General features: G+C 44.7%; 1 protein-coding gene across 5 annotated transcripts in view; it reads right to left on the minus strand.

Annotated features, from left to right (window-relative positions):
- LOC129865995 (F-box only protein 41-like) overlaps window positions 1-15,830 on the minus strand; it is a 63,961-nt gene that overhangs the window by 29,731 nt on the left and 18,400 nt on the right. For 4 of the 5 annotated variants that reach the window (XM_055939124.1, XM_055939126.1, XM_055939125.1 and 1 more), the window contains 5 exons: window positions 11,436-11,850; window positions 10,902-10,963; window positions 9,605-9,930; window positions 8,107-8,324; window positions 6,759-6,874 (listed from right to left, as the gene is read on the minus strand). In XM_055939124.1, coding sequence (XP_055795099.1) covers window positions 6,759-6,874; window positions 8,107-8,324; window positions 9,605-9,930; window positions 10,902-10,963; window positions 11,436-11,850 — 1,137 coding nt within the window. The remainder of the gene's footprint in view (window positions 1-6,758; window positions 6,875-8,106; window positions 8,325-9,604; window positions 9,931-10,901; window positions 10,964-11,435; window positions 11,851-15,830) is intronic. The other variant, XM_055939127.1, reaches the window with a different exon arrangement.

Raw genomic sequence — 15,830 nt, forward strand, 5'->3', positions numbered from 1 at the left:
CCAGTATGTTTACTGTGGGGTCCAGTATTTTTACTGTATGGTCCAGGATGTTTACTGTGTGGTCCAGGATGTTTACAGGATGTTTACCGTGTGGTCCAGTATGTTTACTGTGTGGTCCAGTATGTTTACTGTGTGGTCCAGTATGTTTACTGTGGGGTCCAGTATGTTTACTGTGTGGTCCAGGATGTTTACTGTGTGGTCCAGGATGTTTACTGTGTGGTCCAGGATGTTTACTGTTTGGTCCAGTATGTTTACTGTGTGGTCCAGGATGTTTACTGTGTGGTCCAGGATGTTTACTGTGTGGTCCAGTATGTTTACTGTGTGGTCCAGTATGTTTACTCTGTGGTCCAGGATGTTTACTGTATGGTCCAGTATGTTTACAGGATGTTTACTGTGTGGTCCAGTATGTTTACAGGATGTTTACTGTGTGTTCCAGGATGTTTACTGTGTGTTCCAGGATGTTTACTGTGTGGTCCAGGATGTTTACTGTGTTGTCCAGTATGTTTACTGTGTGGTCCAGTATGTTTACTGTTTGGTCCAGGATGTTTACTGTGTGGTCCAGTATGTTTACTGTGTGGTCCAGTATGTTTACTGTGTGGTCCAGTATGTTTACTGTGTGGTCCAGGATGTTTACTGTGTGGTCCAGTATGTTTACTGTGGGGTCCAGTATGTTTACTGTGTGGTCCAGGATGTTTACTGTGTGGTCCAGGATGTTTACTGTGTGGTCCAGGATGTTTACTGTATGGTCCAGTATGTTTACTGTGTGGTCCAGTATGTTTACTGTGTGGTCCAGGATGTTTACTGTGTGATCCAGTATGTTTACTGTGTGTTCCAGTATGTTTACTGTGTGGTCCAGGATGTTTACTGTGTGGTCCAGTATGTTTACTGTGTGGTCCAGGATGTTTACTGTGTGGTCCAGTATGTTTACTGTGTGGTCCAAGATGTTTACTGTGTGGTCCAGTATGTTTACTGTGGGGTCCAGTATGTTTACTGTATGGTCCAGGATGTTTACTGTGTGGTCCAGGATGTTTACAGGATGTTTACCGTGTGGTCCAGTATGTTTACTGTGTGGTCCAGTATGTGTACTGTGTGGTCCAGTATGTTTACTGTGGGGTCCAGTATGTTTACTGTGTGGTCCAGGATGTTTACTGTGTGGTCCAGTATGTTTACTGTGTGGTCCAGGATGTTTACTGTGTGGTCCAGGATGTTTACTGTGTGGTCCAGTATGTTTACTGTATGGTCCAGTATGTTTACTCTGTGGTCCAGGATGTTTACTGTATGGTCCAGTATGTTTACAGGATGTTTACTGTGTGTTCCAGGATGTTTACTGTGTGGTCCTGGATGTTTACTGTGTGGTCCAGTATGTTTACTGTGTGGTCCAGTATGTTTACTGTGTGTGGTCCAGGATGTTTACTGTAGGGTCCAGTATGTTTACTGTGTGGTCCAGGATGTTTACTGTGTGGTCCAGGATGTTTACTGTGTGGTCCAGGATGTTTACTGTATGGTCCAGTATGTTTACTGTGTGGTCCAGTATGTTTACTGTGTGGTCCAGGATGTTTACTGTGTGGTCCAGTATGTTTACTGTGTGGTCCAGTATGTTTACTGTGTGGTCCAGGATGTTTACTGTGTGGTCCAGTATGTTTACTGTGTGGTCCAGGATGTTTACTGTGTGGTCCAGTATGTTTACTGTGTGGTCCAGGATGTTTACTGTGTGGTCCAGGATGTTTACTGTGTGGTCCAGTATGTTTACTCTGTGGTCCAGGATGTTTACTGTATGGTCCAGTATGTTTACAGGATGTTTACTGTGTGTTCCAGTATGTTTACTGTGTGGTCCAGTATGTTTACTGTGTGGTCCAGGATGATTACTGTGTGGTCCAGGATGTTTACTGTGTGGTCCAGTATGTTTACAGGATGTTTACTGTGTGTTCCAGTATGTTTACTGTGTGGTCCAGTATGTTTACTGTGTGGTCTAGGATGATTACTGTGTGGTCCACTATGTTTACTGTGTGGTCCAATATGTTTACTGTGTGGTCCACTATGTTTACTGTGTGGTCCAGTATGTTTACTGTGTGGTCCTGGATGTTTACTGTGTGGTCCAGGATGATTACTGTGTGGTCCACTATGTTTACTGTGTGGTCCAGTATGTTTACTGTGTGGTCCACTATGTTTACTGTGTGGTCCAGTATGTTTACTGTGTGGTCCTGGATGTTTACTGTGTGGTCCAGTATGTTTACTGTGTGGTCCAGTATGTTTACTGTGTGGTCCAGGATGTTTACTGTAGGGTCCAGTATGTTTACTGTGTGGTCCAGGATGTTTACTGTGTGGTCCAGGATGTTTACTGTGTGGTCCAGGATGTTTACTGTATGGTCCAGTATGTTTACTGTGTGGTCCAGTATGTTTACTGTGTGGTCCAGGATGTTTACTGTGTGGTCCAGTATGTTTACTGTGTGGTCCAGTATGTTTACTGTGTGGTCCAGGATGTTTACTGTGTGGTCCAGTATGTTTACTGTGTGGTCCAGGATGTTTACTGTGTGGTCCAGTATGTTTACTGTGTGGTCCAGGATGTTTACTGTGTGGTCCAGTATGTTTACTGTGGGGTCCAGTATTTTTACTGTATGGTCCAGGATGTTTACTGTGTGGTCCAGGATGTTTACAGGATGTTTACCGTGTGGTCCAGTATGTTTACTGTGTGGTCCAGTATGTTTACTGTGTGGTCCAGTATGTTTACTGTGGGGTCCAGTATGTTTACTGTGTGGTCCAGGATGTTTACTGTGTGGTCCAGGATGTTTACTGTGTGGTCCAGGATGTTTACTGTTTGGTCCAGTATGTTTACTGTGTGGTCCAGGATGTTTACTGTGTGGTCCAGGATGTTTACTGTGTGGTCCAGTATGTTTACTGTGTGGTCCAGTATGTTTACTCTGTGGTACAGGATGTTTACTGTATGGTCCAGTATGTTTACAGGATGTTTACTGTGTGTTCCAGGATGTTTACTGTGTGGTCCAGGATGTTTACTGTGTGGTCCAGGATGTTTACTGTGTTGTCCAGTATGTTTACTGTGTGGTCCAGTATGTTTACTGTTTGGTCCAGGATGTTTACTGTGTGGTCCAGTATGTTTACTGTGTGGTCCAGTATGTTTACTGTGTGGTCCAGTATGTTTACTGTGTGGTCCAGGATGTTTACTGTGTGGTCCAGTATGTTTACTGTGTGGTCCAGTATGTTTACTGTGTGGTCCAGTATGTTTACTGTGTGGTCCAGGATGTTTACTGTGGGGTCCAGTATGTTTACTGTGTGGTCCAGGATGTTTACTGTGTGGTCCAGGATGTTTACTGTGTGGTCCAGGATGTTTACTGTATGGTCCAGTATGTTTACTGTGTGGTCCAGTATGTTTACTGTGTGGTCCAGGATGTTTACTGTGTGGTCCAGTATGTTTACTGTGTGTTCCAGTATGTTTACTGTGTGGTCCAGGATGTTTACTGTGTGGTCCAGTATGTTTACTGTGTGGTCCAGGATGTTTACTGTGTGGTCCAGTATGTTTACTGTGTGGTCCAGGATGTTTACTGTGTGGTCCAGTATGTTTACTGTGGGGTCCAGTATGTTTACTGTATGGTCCAGGATGTTTACTGTGTGGTCCAGGATGTTTACAGGATGTTTACCGTGTGGTCCAGTATGTTTACTGTGTGGTCCAGTATGTGTACTGTGTGGTCCAGTATGTTTACTGTGGGGTCCAGTATGTTTACTGTGTGGTCCAGGATGTTTACTGTGTGGTCCAGGATGTTTACTGTGTGGTCCAGTATGTTTACTCTGTGGTCCAGTATGTTTACTGTTTGGTCCAGTATGTTTACAGGATGTTTACTGTGTGGTCCAGTATGTTTACAGGATGTTTACTGTGTGGTCCAGTATGTTTACAGGATGTTTACTCTGTGGTCCAGTATGTTTACTGTGTGGTCCAGTATGTTTACAGGATGTTTACTGTGTGGTCCAGTATGTTTACAGGATGTTTACTGTGTGGTCCAGTATGTTTACAGGATGTTTACTGTGTGTTCCAGGATGTTTACTGTGTGGTCCAGTATGTTTACTGTTTGGTCCAGTATGTTTACTGTGTGGTCCAGGATGTTTACTGTGTGGTCCAGGATGTTTACTGTGTGGTCCAGTATGTTTACTGTATGGTCCAGTATGTTTACTCTGTGGTCCAGGATGTTTACTGTATGGTCCAGTATGTTTACAGGATGTTTACTGTGTGGTCCAGTATGTTTACAGGATGTTTACTGTGTGTTCCAGGATGTTTACTGTGTGGTCCAGGATGTTTACTGTGTGGTCCAGTATGTTTACTGTATGGTCCAGTATGTTTACTGTGTGGTCCAGTATGTTTACTGTGTGGTCCAGGATGTTTACTGTGTGGTCCAGTATGTTTACTGTGTGTTCCAGTATGTTTACTGTGTGGTCCAGGATGTTTACTGTGTGGTCCAGTATGTTTACTGTGTGGTCCAGGATGTTTACTGTGTGGTCCAGTATGTTTACTGTGTGGTCCAGGATGTTTACTGTGTGGTCCAGTATGTTTACTGTGGGGTCCAGTATGTTTACTGTATAGTCCAGGATGTTTACTGTGTGGTCCAGGATGTTTACAGGATGTTTACCGTGTGGTCCAGTATGTTTACTGTGTGGTCCAGTATGTGTACTGTGTGGTCCAGTATGTTTACTGTGGGGTCCAGTATGTTTACTGTGTGGTCCAGGATGTTTACTGTGTGGTCCAGGATGTTTACTGTGTGGTCCAGTATGTTTACTCTGTGGTCCAGTATGTTTACTGTTTGGTCCAGTATGTTTACAGGATGTTTACTGTGTGGTCCAGTATGTTTACAGGATGTTTACTGTGTGGTCCAGTATGTTTACAGGATGTTTACTCTGTGGTCCAGTATGTTTACAGGATGTTTACTGTGTGGTCCAGTATGTTTACAGGATGTTTACTCTGTGGTCCAGTATGTTTACTGTGTGGTCCAGTATGTTTACAGGATGTTTACTGTGTGGTCCAGTATGTTTACAGGATGTTTACTGTGTGGTCCAGTATGTTTACAGGATGTTTACTATGTGTTCCAGGATGTTTACTGTGTGGTCCAGTATGTTTACTGTTTGGTCCAGTATGTTTACTGTGTGGTCCAGGATGTTTACTGTGTGGTCCAGGATGTTTACTGTGTGGTCCAGTATGTTTACTGTATGGTCCAGTATGTTTACTCTGTGGTCCAGGATGTTTACTGTATGGTCCAGTATGTTTACAGGATGTTTACTGTGTGGTCCAGTATGTTTACAGGATGTTTACTGTGTGTTCCAGGATGTTTACTGTGTGGTCCAGGATGTTTACTGTGTGGTCCAGTATGTTTACTGTATGGTCCAGTATGTTTACTGTGTGGTCCAGTATGTTTACTGTGTGGTCCAGGATGTTTACTGTGTGGTCCAGTATGTTTACTGTGTGTTCCAGTATGTTTACTGTGTGGTCCAGGATGTTTACTGTGTGGTCCAGTATGTTTACTGTGTGGTCCAGGATGTTTACTGTGTGGTCCAGTATGTTTACTGTGTGGTCCAGGATGTTTACTGTGTGGTCCAGTATGTTTACTGTGGGGTCCAGTATGTTTACTGTATGGTCCAGGATGTTTACTGTGTGGTCCAGGATGTTTACAGGATGTTTACCGTGTGGTCCAGTATGTTTACTGTGTGGTCCAGTATGTGTACTGTGTGGTCCAGTATGTTTACTGTGGGGTCCAGTATGTTTACTGTGTGGTCCAGGATGTTTACTGTGTTGTCCAGGATGTTTACTGTGTGGTCCAGTATGTTTACTCTGTGGTCCAGTATGTTTACTGTTTGGTCCAGTATGTTTACAGGATGTTTACTGTGTGGTCCAGTATGTTTACAGGATGTTTACTGTGTGGTCCAGTATGTTTACAGGATGTTTACTCTGTGGTCCAGTATGTTTACTGTGTGGTCCAGTATGTTTACAGGATGTTTACTGTGTGGTCCAGTATGTTTACAGGATGTTTACTGTGTGGTCCAGTATGTTTACAGGATGTTTACTGTGTGTTCCAGGATGTTTACTCTGTGGTCCAGTATGTTTACTGTTTGGTCCAGTATGTTTACTGTGTGGTCCAGGATGTTTACTGTGTGGTCCAGGATGTTTACTGTGTGGTCCAGTATGTTTACTGTATGGTCCAGTATGTTTACTCTGTGGTCCAGGATGTTTACTGTATGGTCCAGTATGTTTACAGGATGTTTACTGTGTGGTCCAGTATGTTTACAGGATGTTTACTGTGTGTTCCAGGATGTTTACTGTGTGGTCCAGGATGTTTACTGTGTGGTCCAGTATGTTTACTCTGTGGTCCAGTATGTTTACTGTGTGGTCCAGTATGTTTACTGTTTGGTCCAGGATGTTTACTCTGTGGTCCAGTATGTTTACTGTGTGGTCCAGTATGTTTACTGTGTGGTCCAGTATGTTTACTGTGTGGTCCAGGATGTTTACTGTGTGGTCCAGGATGTTTACTGTGTGGTCCAGTATGTTTACTGTGTGGTCCAGTATGTTTACTGTGTGGTCCAGTATGTTTACTGTTGGTCCAGTATGTTTACTGTGTGGTCCAGGATGTTTACTGTGTGGTCCAGTATGTTTACTATGTGGTCCAGTATGTTTACTGTGTGGTCCAGTATGTTTACTGTGTGGTCCAGTATGTTTACTGTGTGGTCCAGTATGTTTACTGTGTGGTCCGGTAGTGTATGGTTACCGTGTGGTCTTGTCGTAGTCCTCTCTGCGTTCATCTCGGTGCCGCAGTCGTGGTTTGAGGTTCTGGAGCACCAGGGAATGGGTCTGAATACACCACTGGGACATGGTCACTAGGAACTGAAACACAGCCATGGAGAAACCATAACACAACCATGGAGAAACCATAACACAACCATGGAGAAACCATAACACAACCATAACACAAACATGGAGAAACCATAACACAACCATGCAGAAACCATAACACAACCATGGAGAAACCATAACACAACCACAACCATAACACAACCATGGAGAAACCATAACACAACCATGCAGAAACCATAACACAACCACAACCATAACACAACCATGGAGAAACCATAACACAAACATGGAGAAACCATAACACAACCATGCAGAAACCATAACACAACCATGGAGAAACCCTAACACAACCACAACACAAACATGGAGAAACCATAACACAACCACAACCATAATACAACCATGGAGAAACCATAACACAACCATGGAGAAACCATAACACAACCACAACCATAACACAACCATGGAGAAACCATAACACAACCATGGCGAAACCATAACACAACCACAACCATAACACAACCATGGAGAAACCATAATACAACCACAACCATAACACAACCATGGAGAAACCATAACACAACCACAACCATAACACAACCATGGAGAAACCATAACAAAACCACAACCATAACACAACCCTGGCTCAACCATAACACAACCACAACAGGTGAGGGTCTTTAACACACACACAGGGCCTTTCAACCAGACTGCGCCTGTACAGATTAATTTTGTATCGCTCAGAAAGATGGCAGGAATATGAGCATTTGTGATTTCAGACTTTTTTGTTATGAGTACACCATTGAGACGTGGTCACCAGGAACACAACCACAACACAACCATAAAACAACATAACATTACCTTACACTAACCACAACCACAACACAATCATAACACAACCACAACACAACCATCAAACAACATAACATTACCATACACTAACCACAACCACACCACAACCATCAAACAACATAACATTACCATACATTAACCACAAGCACAACACAACCATCAAACAACATAACATTACCATACACTAACCACAACCACAACACAACCATAAAACAACATAACATTACCATACACTAACCACAAGCACAACACAACCATAAAACAACCATGAACTAAAACAGAACTGAAAAAAACCAAAACATGACCGCAACTTCACTGCAATTATATCAATGACATCATCAATAATGATGATGATGATGATGATGATGATGATGATGATGATGATGATGATGATGACGAAGGAGCGTTACCTTAGCGGAGACTCTGGCGTTCTCCAGTCGTACCCGTGTCCAGACGGCTGGATGTCGTGCCACGAACCTCCAATCAGAGCACACCTCAGCGGCGAGCAGCAACGTCCGCACGTCCAAATAAGGAAACACACAGAATAACCCCGCCCTCAGTCTCAGAGTCCCCGCCCCCAATGCTATGTAACCACGGTGACAGGGGCTGGATCGTATGGACGACACACCTGGAGAGAAACGTCAGGAAGAATTAGACACAGTACACACAAAGACATAGACAAGGCTGGAGTTGTCTAGACAGAGTTATGTGGAGACTGGAGTTGTCTAGACAGAGTTATGTGGAGACTGGAGTTGTCTAGACAGAGTTATGTGGAGACTGGAGTTGTCTAGACAGAGTTATGTGGAGACTGGAGTTGTCTAGACAGAGTTATGAGGAGACTGGAGTTGTCTAGACAGAGTTATGTGGAGACTGGAGTTATGAGGAGACTGGAGTTATGTGGAGACTGGAGTTGTCTAGACAGAGTTATGTGGAGACTGGAGTTGTCTAGACAGAGTTATGTGGAGACTGGAGTTGTCTAGACAGAGTTATGTGGAGACTAGAGTTGTCTAGACAGAGTTATGATGAGACTAGAGTTGTCTAGACAGAGTTATGTGGAGACTGGAGTTGTCTAGACAGAGTTATGTGGAGACTGGAGTTGTCTAGACAGAGTTATGTGGAGACTGGAGTTATGAGGAGACTGGAGTTATGTGGAGACTGGAGTTGTCTAGACAGAGTTATGTGGAGACTGGAGTTGTCTAGACAGAGTTATGTGGAGACTGGAGTTGTCTAGACAGAGTTATGATGAGACTAGAGTTGTCTAGACAGAGTTGTGTGGAGACTGGAGTTGTCTAGACAGAGTTATGTGGAGACTGGAGTTGTCTAGACAGAGTTATGAGGAGACTGGAGTTGTCTTGACAGAGTTATGAGGAGACTGGAGTTGTCTAGACAGGGTTATGTGGAGACTGATCTGCATCAGGTAGAGTTACAGTACATAGCCAGGTGTGTGTTCCAGACTGGTTAGGCTAAAGGTTATTCCCTGAGCCAAGTAAGTGTTCCAGCCTGGTAAGGTTAAAGGTTATTCCCTGAGCCAAGTAAGTGTTCCAGCCTGGTAAGGTTAAAGGTTATTTATTACCTGAGCCAGGTGAGTGTTTTCCAGCCTGGTAAGGTTAAAGGTTATTCCCTGAGCCAAGTAAGTGTTCCAGCCTGGTAAGGTTAAAGGTTATTCCCTGAGCCAAGTAAGTTTTCCAGCCTGGTAAGGTTAAAGGTTATTTATCACCTGAGCCAGGTGAGTGTTTTCCAGCCTGGTAAGGTTAAAGGTTATTCCCTGAGCCAGGTGAGTGTTCCAGCCTGGTAAGGTTAAAGGTTATTCCCTGAGCCAGGTGAGTGTTCCAGCCTGGTAAGGTTAAAGGTTATTACCCAAGCCAGGTGAGTGTTCCAGCCTGGTACTTTTAAAAGTTATTACTGTACCTGAGCCAGGTGAGTGTTCCAGCCTGATGTGGGCGTGTCTCTGAGTCTCAGGTGTGCTCCAGGCCTCTGACCATGTGTCCTCCTCTTCGTCATCCTCTTCCTCCTCTTCCTCTGTGCTTGGGGGCGCCCTCCACCTGGTCCGCCCCCACCCTCCCCTCCCCTCTGGGGTTCGCCTGTACCCCTTCTCCCTCCTCTCTCCTGCCTCTCGAGTAGAGCAGGGAACGTGGTAGTAATGGGCTTCCAGAGGTGTGGCCCAGCCCCCCACCGAGTCACTGTCCCACCCCCCAGAGCCCAGGGACAGCGTCCGCATACGACCAGCGGGGGCTCTAGAGAGAGAAAGGGAGACAGATACATGTCCTGATTCCACAAAGACTGATATCCACTATATCAGCATTATATTGTTGATCCTGAATAAACAATCCATCAACAAATTAAATTAAATTGTCTCGATTTGCAAAATAGGATCAACACAGATAGATTAGGATCCAGGATTAAAACAGATACATTAGGATCCAGGATCAACATAGATAGATTAGGATCCAGGATTAAAACAGATAGATTAGGATCCAGGATTAAAACAGATAGATTAGGATCCAGGATCAAAACAGATACATTAGGATCCAGGATCAACACAGATAGATTAGGATCCAGGCTTAAAACAGATAGATTAGGATCCAGGATTAAAACAGATACATTAGGATCCAGGATTAAAACAGATAGATTAGGATCCAGGATCAACACAGATAGATTAGGATCCAGGATCAACACAGATAGATTAGGATCCAGGATTAACACAGATAGATTAGGATCCAGGATTAACACAGATAGATTAGGATTAAAACAGATAGATTAGGATCCAGGATTAAAACAGATAGATTGGGATCCAGGATCAACACAGATAGATTAGGATCCAGGATCAACACAGATAGATTAGGATCCAGGATTAACACAGATAGATTAGGATCCAGGATTAACACAGATAGATTAGGATTAAAACAGATAGATTAGGATCCAGGATCAACACAGATAGATTAGGATCCAGGATTAACACAGATAGATTAGGATCCAGGATTAACACAGATAGATTAGGATCCAGGATTAAAACCGATACATTAGGATCCAGGATTAAAACAGATAGATTAGGATCCAGGATTAAAACAGATAGATTAGGATCCAGGATTAAAACAGATGAATTAGGATCCAGGATTAAAACAGATAGATTAGGATCCAGGATTAACACAGATAGATTAGGATCCAGGATTAAAACAGATAAATTAGGGTAATGAGGTGTACCTACCCATAGTTGTTGTGATAGATCTGGTCTCCTAGTCTGTTCGACCCAGATACACTGTAGCTTCTCTGTGAGAGACAGAGAAAGAGAGGGAGAGAGGAGAGAGAAAGAGATAGAAGGGGGAGAGAGAGGGAGAGAGAAAGAGAGACATAGAGAGAGAGAGAGAAGGGGGAGAGAGAGGGAGAGATAAAGAGAGACAGAGAGAGAGAGCGAGATAGAAGGGGGAGAGAGAGGGAGAGATAAAGAGAGACAGAAAGAGAGAGATAGAAGGGGGAGAGAGAGGGAGAGAGAAAGACAGTGTGAGAGAGAGAGAGAGAGAGGGAGAAGGGGGAGAGAGAGGGAGAGAGAGAGAGAGAGAGAGAGAGAGAGAGAGAGAGAGAGAGAGAGAGAGAGAGAGGGAGAAGGGGGAGAGAGAGGGAGGGAGAAAGCAAAAGACAGAGAACATTACTACAAAATGTCCAGCCATCACCCCAAGACCTGGGTAACTGGTCATGTGGACTTCTCAGCCAATCAATGATCAGATCAATTGTTCCTTCTCACCCTGTAGCCAATTAACTTTGACCCTGTGATGATGTCGTCTTCACTCACGCTGTGAATGTGTCCATTGGTCCTGTGGCCGTTGGTCCCATTGTGGGTGTGTCTGTCATCGTTGTGGGTGTGTCTGTCATTGTTGTGGGTGTGTCTGTCATCATTGTGGGTGTGTCTGTCATCGTTGTGGGTGTGTCTGTCATCGTTGTTGGTGTGTCTGTCATGGTTGTGGGTGTGTCTGTCATCATTGTGAATGTGTCTGTCATCGTTGTGGGTGTGTCTGTCTGTAGCCACCAGTAGCTGCAGTTTTCTCTCTGCCCGGTCCGCCCGTTCCAGCAGAGCCTCTATAAAGACCTGCAGCTGCAGCTTAGCCTCCGCCTCTCTCTCTGCTGTGGCTGTCAGGAACCGCTCAATATCACACACCTCCCTGTCATAAAAATACACAGAGGCACATGTTAACATCCACCCACACAGATCCTCTAGTGGGAACAATCACATGGAACATCCTCTAGTGGGAACAATCACATGGAACATCCTCTAGTGGGAACAATCACATGGAACATCCTCTAGTGGGAACAATCACATGGAACATCCTCTAGTGGGAACAATCACATGGAACATCCTCTAGTGGGAACAATCACATGGAACATCCTCTAGTGGGAACAATCACATGGAACATCCTCTAGTGGGAACAATCACATGGAACATCCTCTAGTGGTAACAATCACATGGAACATCCTCTAGTGGGAACAATCACATGGAACATCCTCTAGTGGGAACAATCACATGGAACATCCTCTAGTGGGAACTATCACATGGAACATCCTCTAGTGGGAACAATCACATGGAACATCCTCTAGTGGGAACAATAACATGGAACATCCTCTAGTGGGAACAATCACATGGAACATCCTCTAGTGGAAACAATCACATGGAACATCCTCTAGTGGGAACAATCACATGGAACATCCTCTAGTGGGAACAATCACATGGAACATCCTCTAGTGGGAACAATCACATTGAACATCCTCTAGTGGGAACAATCACATGGAACATCCTCTAGTGGGAACAATCACATGGAACATCCTCTAGTGGGAACAATCACATGGAACTTCCTCTAGTGGGAACAATCACATGGAACATCCTCTAGTGGGAACAATAACATGGAACATCCTCTAGTGGGAACAATCACATGGAACATCCTGTAGTGGGAACAATCACATGGAACATCCTCTAGTGGGAACAATCACATGGAACATCCTCTAGTGGGAACAATCACATGGAACATCCTCTAGTGGGAACAATCACATGGAACATCCTCTAGTGGGAACAATCACATGGAACATCCTCTAGTGGGAACAATCACATGGAACAAACTCTAGTGGGAACAATAACATAGAACATCCTCTAGTGGGAACAATCACATGGAACATCCTCTAGTGGGAACAATCACATGGAACATCCTCTAGTGGGAACAATAACATGGAACATCCTCTAGTGGGAACAATCACATGGAACATCCTCTAGTGGGAACAATCACATGGAACATCCTCTAGTGGGAACAATCACATGGAACATCCTCTAGTGGGAACAATCACATGGAACATCCTCTAGTGGGAACAATCACATGGAACATCCTCTAATGGGAACAATCACATGGAACATCCTCTAGCGGGAACAATCACATGGAACATCCTCTAGTGGGAACAATAACAGGGAACATCCTCTAGTGGGAACAATAACATGGAACATCCTCTAGTGGGAACAATCACATGGAACATCCTCTAGCGGGAACAATAACATGGAACATCCTCTAGTGGGAACAATCACATGGAACATCCTCTAGCGGGAATAATCAGTATGCCAATTGCAAGCTCCCTCAAAACTAGAGACATCTGTGGCATTGTGTTGTGTGACAAAAATTCACATTTTAGTGTCTTTTTATTTTCCCCAGCACAAGGTGCACCTGTGTAATGACCATGCTATTTAATAATATCCTTGATATGCCACACCTGTCAGGTGGATGGATTATCTTGGCAAAGGAGATATGCTCACTAACGTGCATTTCTAACGTGATGGGTCATTTTCCTGAGGGGTTGGCATGTTTAGGGTTACGGTGATACGTCATATGATTGGGGGGTTGGCATGTTTTAGGATTAGGGTGATACTTCATATGATTGGGGGGTTGGCATGTTTTAGGATTAGGGTGATGGGTCATTTACCTGGGGGGTTGGCATGTTTAGGGTTAGGGTGATACGTCGTATCATTGGGGGGTTGGCATGTTTTCACAGTAACCTGTTGTTTTCGGCGCAAATTTGATTTGATTTGAGGAAGGTCTCTACACATGACCATGGACCACGGCAGGAAGGTCTCTACACCCGACCATGGACCATGGCAGGAAGGTCTCTACACCCGACCATGGACCACAGCAGGAAGGTCTCTACACCCGACCATGGACCATGGCAGGAAGGTCTCTACACCCGACCATGGACCATGGCAGGAAGGTCTCTACACCCGACCATGGACCATGGCAGGAAGGTCTCTACACCCGACCATGGACCATGGCAGGAAGGTCTCTACACCCGACGATGGACCATGGCAGGAAGGTCTCTACACCCGACCATGGACCAGAGCAGGAAGGTCTCTACACATTACCATGGACCATAGCAGGAAGGTCTCTACACCCGACCATGGACCATAGCAGGAAGGTCTCTACACCCGACCATGGACCATAGCAGGAAGGTCTCTACACCCGACCATGGACCAGAGCAGGAAGGTCTCTACACATGACCATGGACCATAGCAGGAAGGTCTCTACACCCGACCATGGACCATAGCAGGAAGGTCTCTACACCCGACCATGGACCATAGCAGGAAGGTCTCTACACCCGACCATGGACCATAGCAGGAAGGTCTCTACACCCGACCATGGACCATAGCAGGAAGGTCTCTACACATGACCATGGACCATAGCAGGAAGGTCTCTACACCCGACCATGGACCATAGCAGGAAGGTCTCTACACCCGACCATGGACCATAGCAGGAAGGTCATACTTGGATATGGTCGCATCAGGTTTACACTCAAAGGGAATTCCTCGTCTGCCAGGAAATACATATGGGCTTGGTGTTTGGGTCCCAGGTAAGACCTATGGGCTTGGTGTTTGGGTCCCAGGTAAGACCTATGGGCTTGGTGTTTGGGTCCCAGGTAAGACCTATGGGCTTGGTGTTTGGGTCCCAGGTAAGACCTATGGGCTTGGTGTTTGGGTCCCAGGTAAGACCTATGGGCTTGGTGTTTGGGTCCCAGGTAAGACCTATGGGCTTGGTGTTTGGGTCCCAGGTAAGAACTATGGGCTTGGTGTTTGGGTCCCAGGTAAGACCTATGGGCTAGGTGTTTGGGTCCCAGGTAAGACCTATGGGCTTGGTGTTTGGGTCCCAGGTAAGAACTATGGGCTTGGTGTTTGGGTCCCAGGTAAGACCTATGGGCTACACATACCATCATGCAACAGTAGACATGGGACTACACATACAACAATACAACATTAGACATGGGAATACACATACCATCATGCACCAGTAGACATGGGACTACACATACCATCATGCAACAGTCGACATGGGACTACACATACCATCATGCAACAGTAGACGTGGGACTACACATACCATCATGCAACAGTAGACATGGGACTACACATATCATCAAGCAACAGTAGACATGGGACTACAGATACCACAATACAACATTAGACATGGGACTACACATACCATAATGCAACATTAACATGGGACTACACATACCATAATACAACAGTAGACATGGGACTACACATACCATCATGCAACAGTAGACATGGGACTACACATACTACAATACAACATTAGACATGGGACTACACATACTATAATACAACATTAGACATGGGACTACACATACCATCATGCAACAGTAGACATGGGACTACACATACCATCATTCAGCAGTAGACATGGGACTACACATACCACAATACAACAGTAGACATGGGACTACACATACCATCATGCAACAGTAGACATGGGACTACACATACCACAATACAACAGTAGACATGGGACTACACATACCTTAATGCAACGGTAGACATGGGACTACACATACCATCATGCAACAGTAGACATGGTACTACACATACCATCATGCAACAGTAGACATGGTACTACACATACCACAATACAACAGTAGACATGGGACTACACATACCTTAATGCAACAGTAGACATGGAACTACACATACCACAATACAACAGTAGACATGGGACTACACATATAATCATGCAACAGTAGACATGGGACTACACATACCATAATGCAACAGTAGACATGGGACTACACATATCTTAATGCAACAGTAGACATGGGACTACAC

Source organism: Salvelinus fontinalis, chromosome 11 (genome assembly GCF_029448725.1).
Source record: "Salvelinus fontinalis isolate EN_2023a chromosome 11, ASM2944872v1, whole genome shotgun sequence".
NCBI classification, from domain to species: domain Eukaryota; kingdom Metazoa; phylum Chordata; class Actinopteri; order Salmoniformes; family Salmonidae; genus Salvelinus; species Salvelinus fontinalis.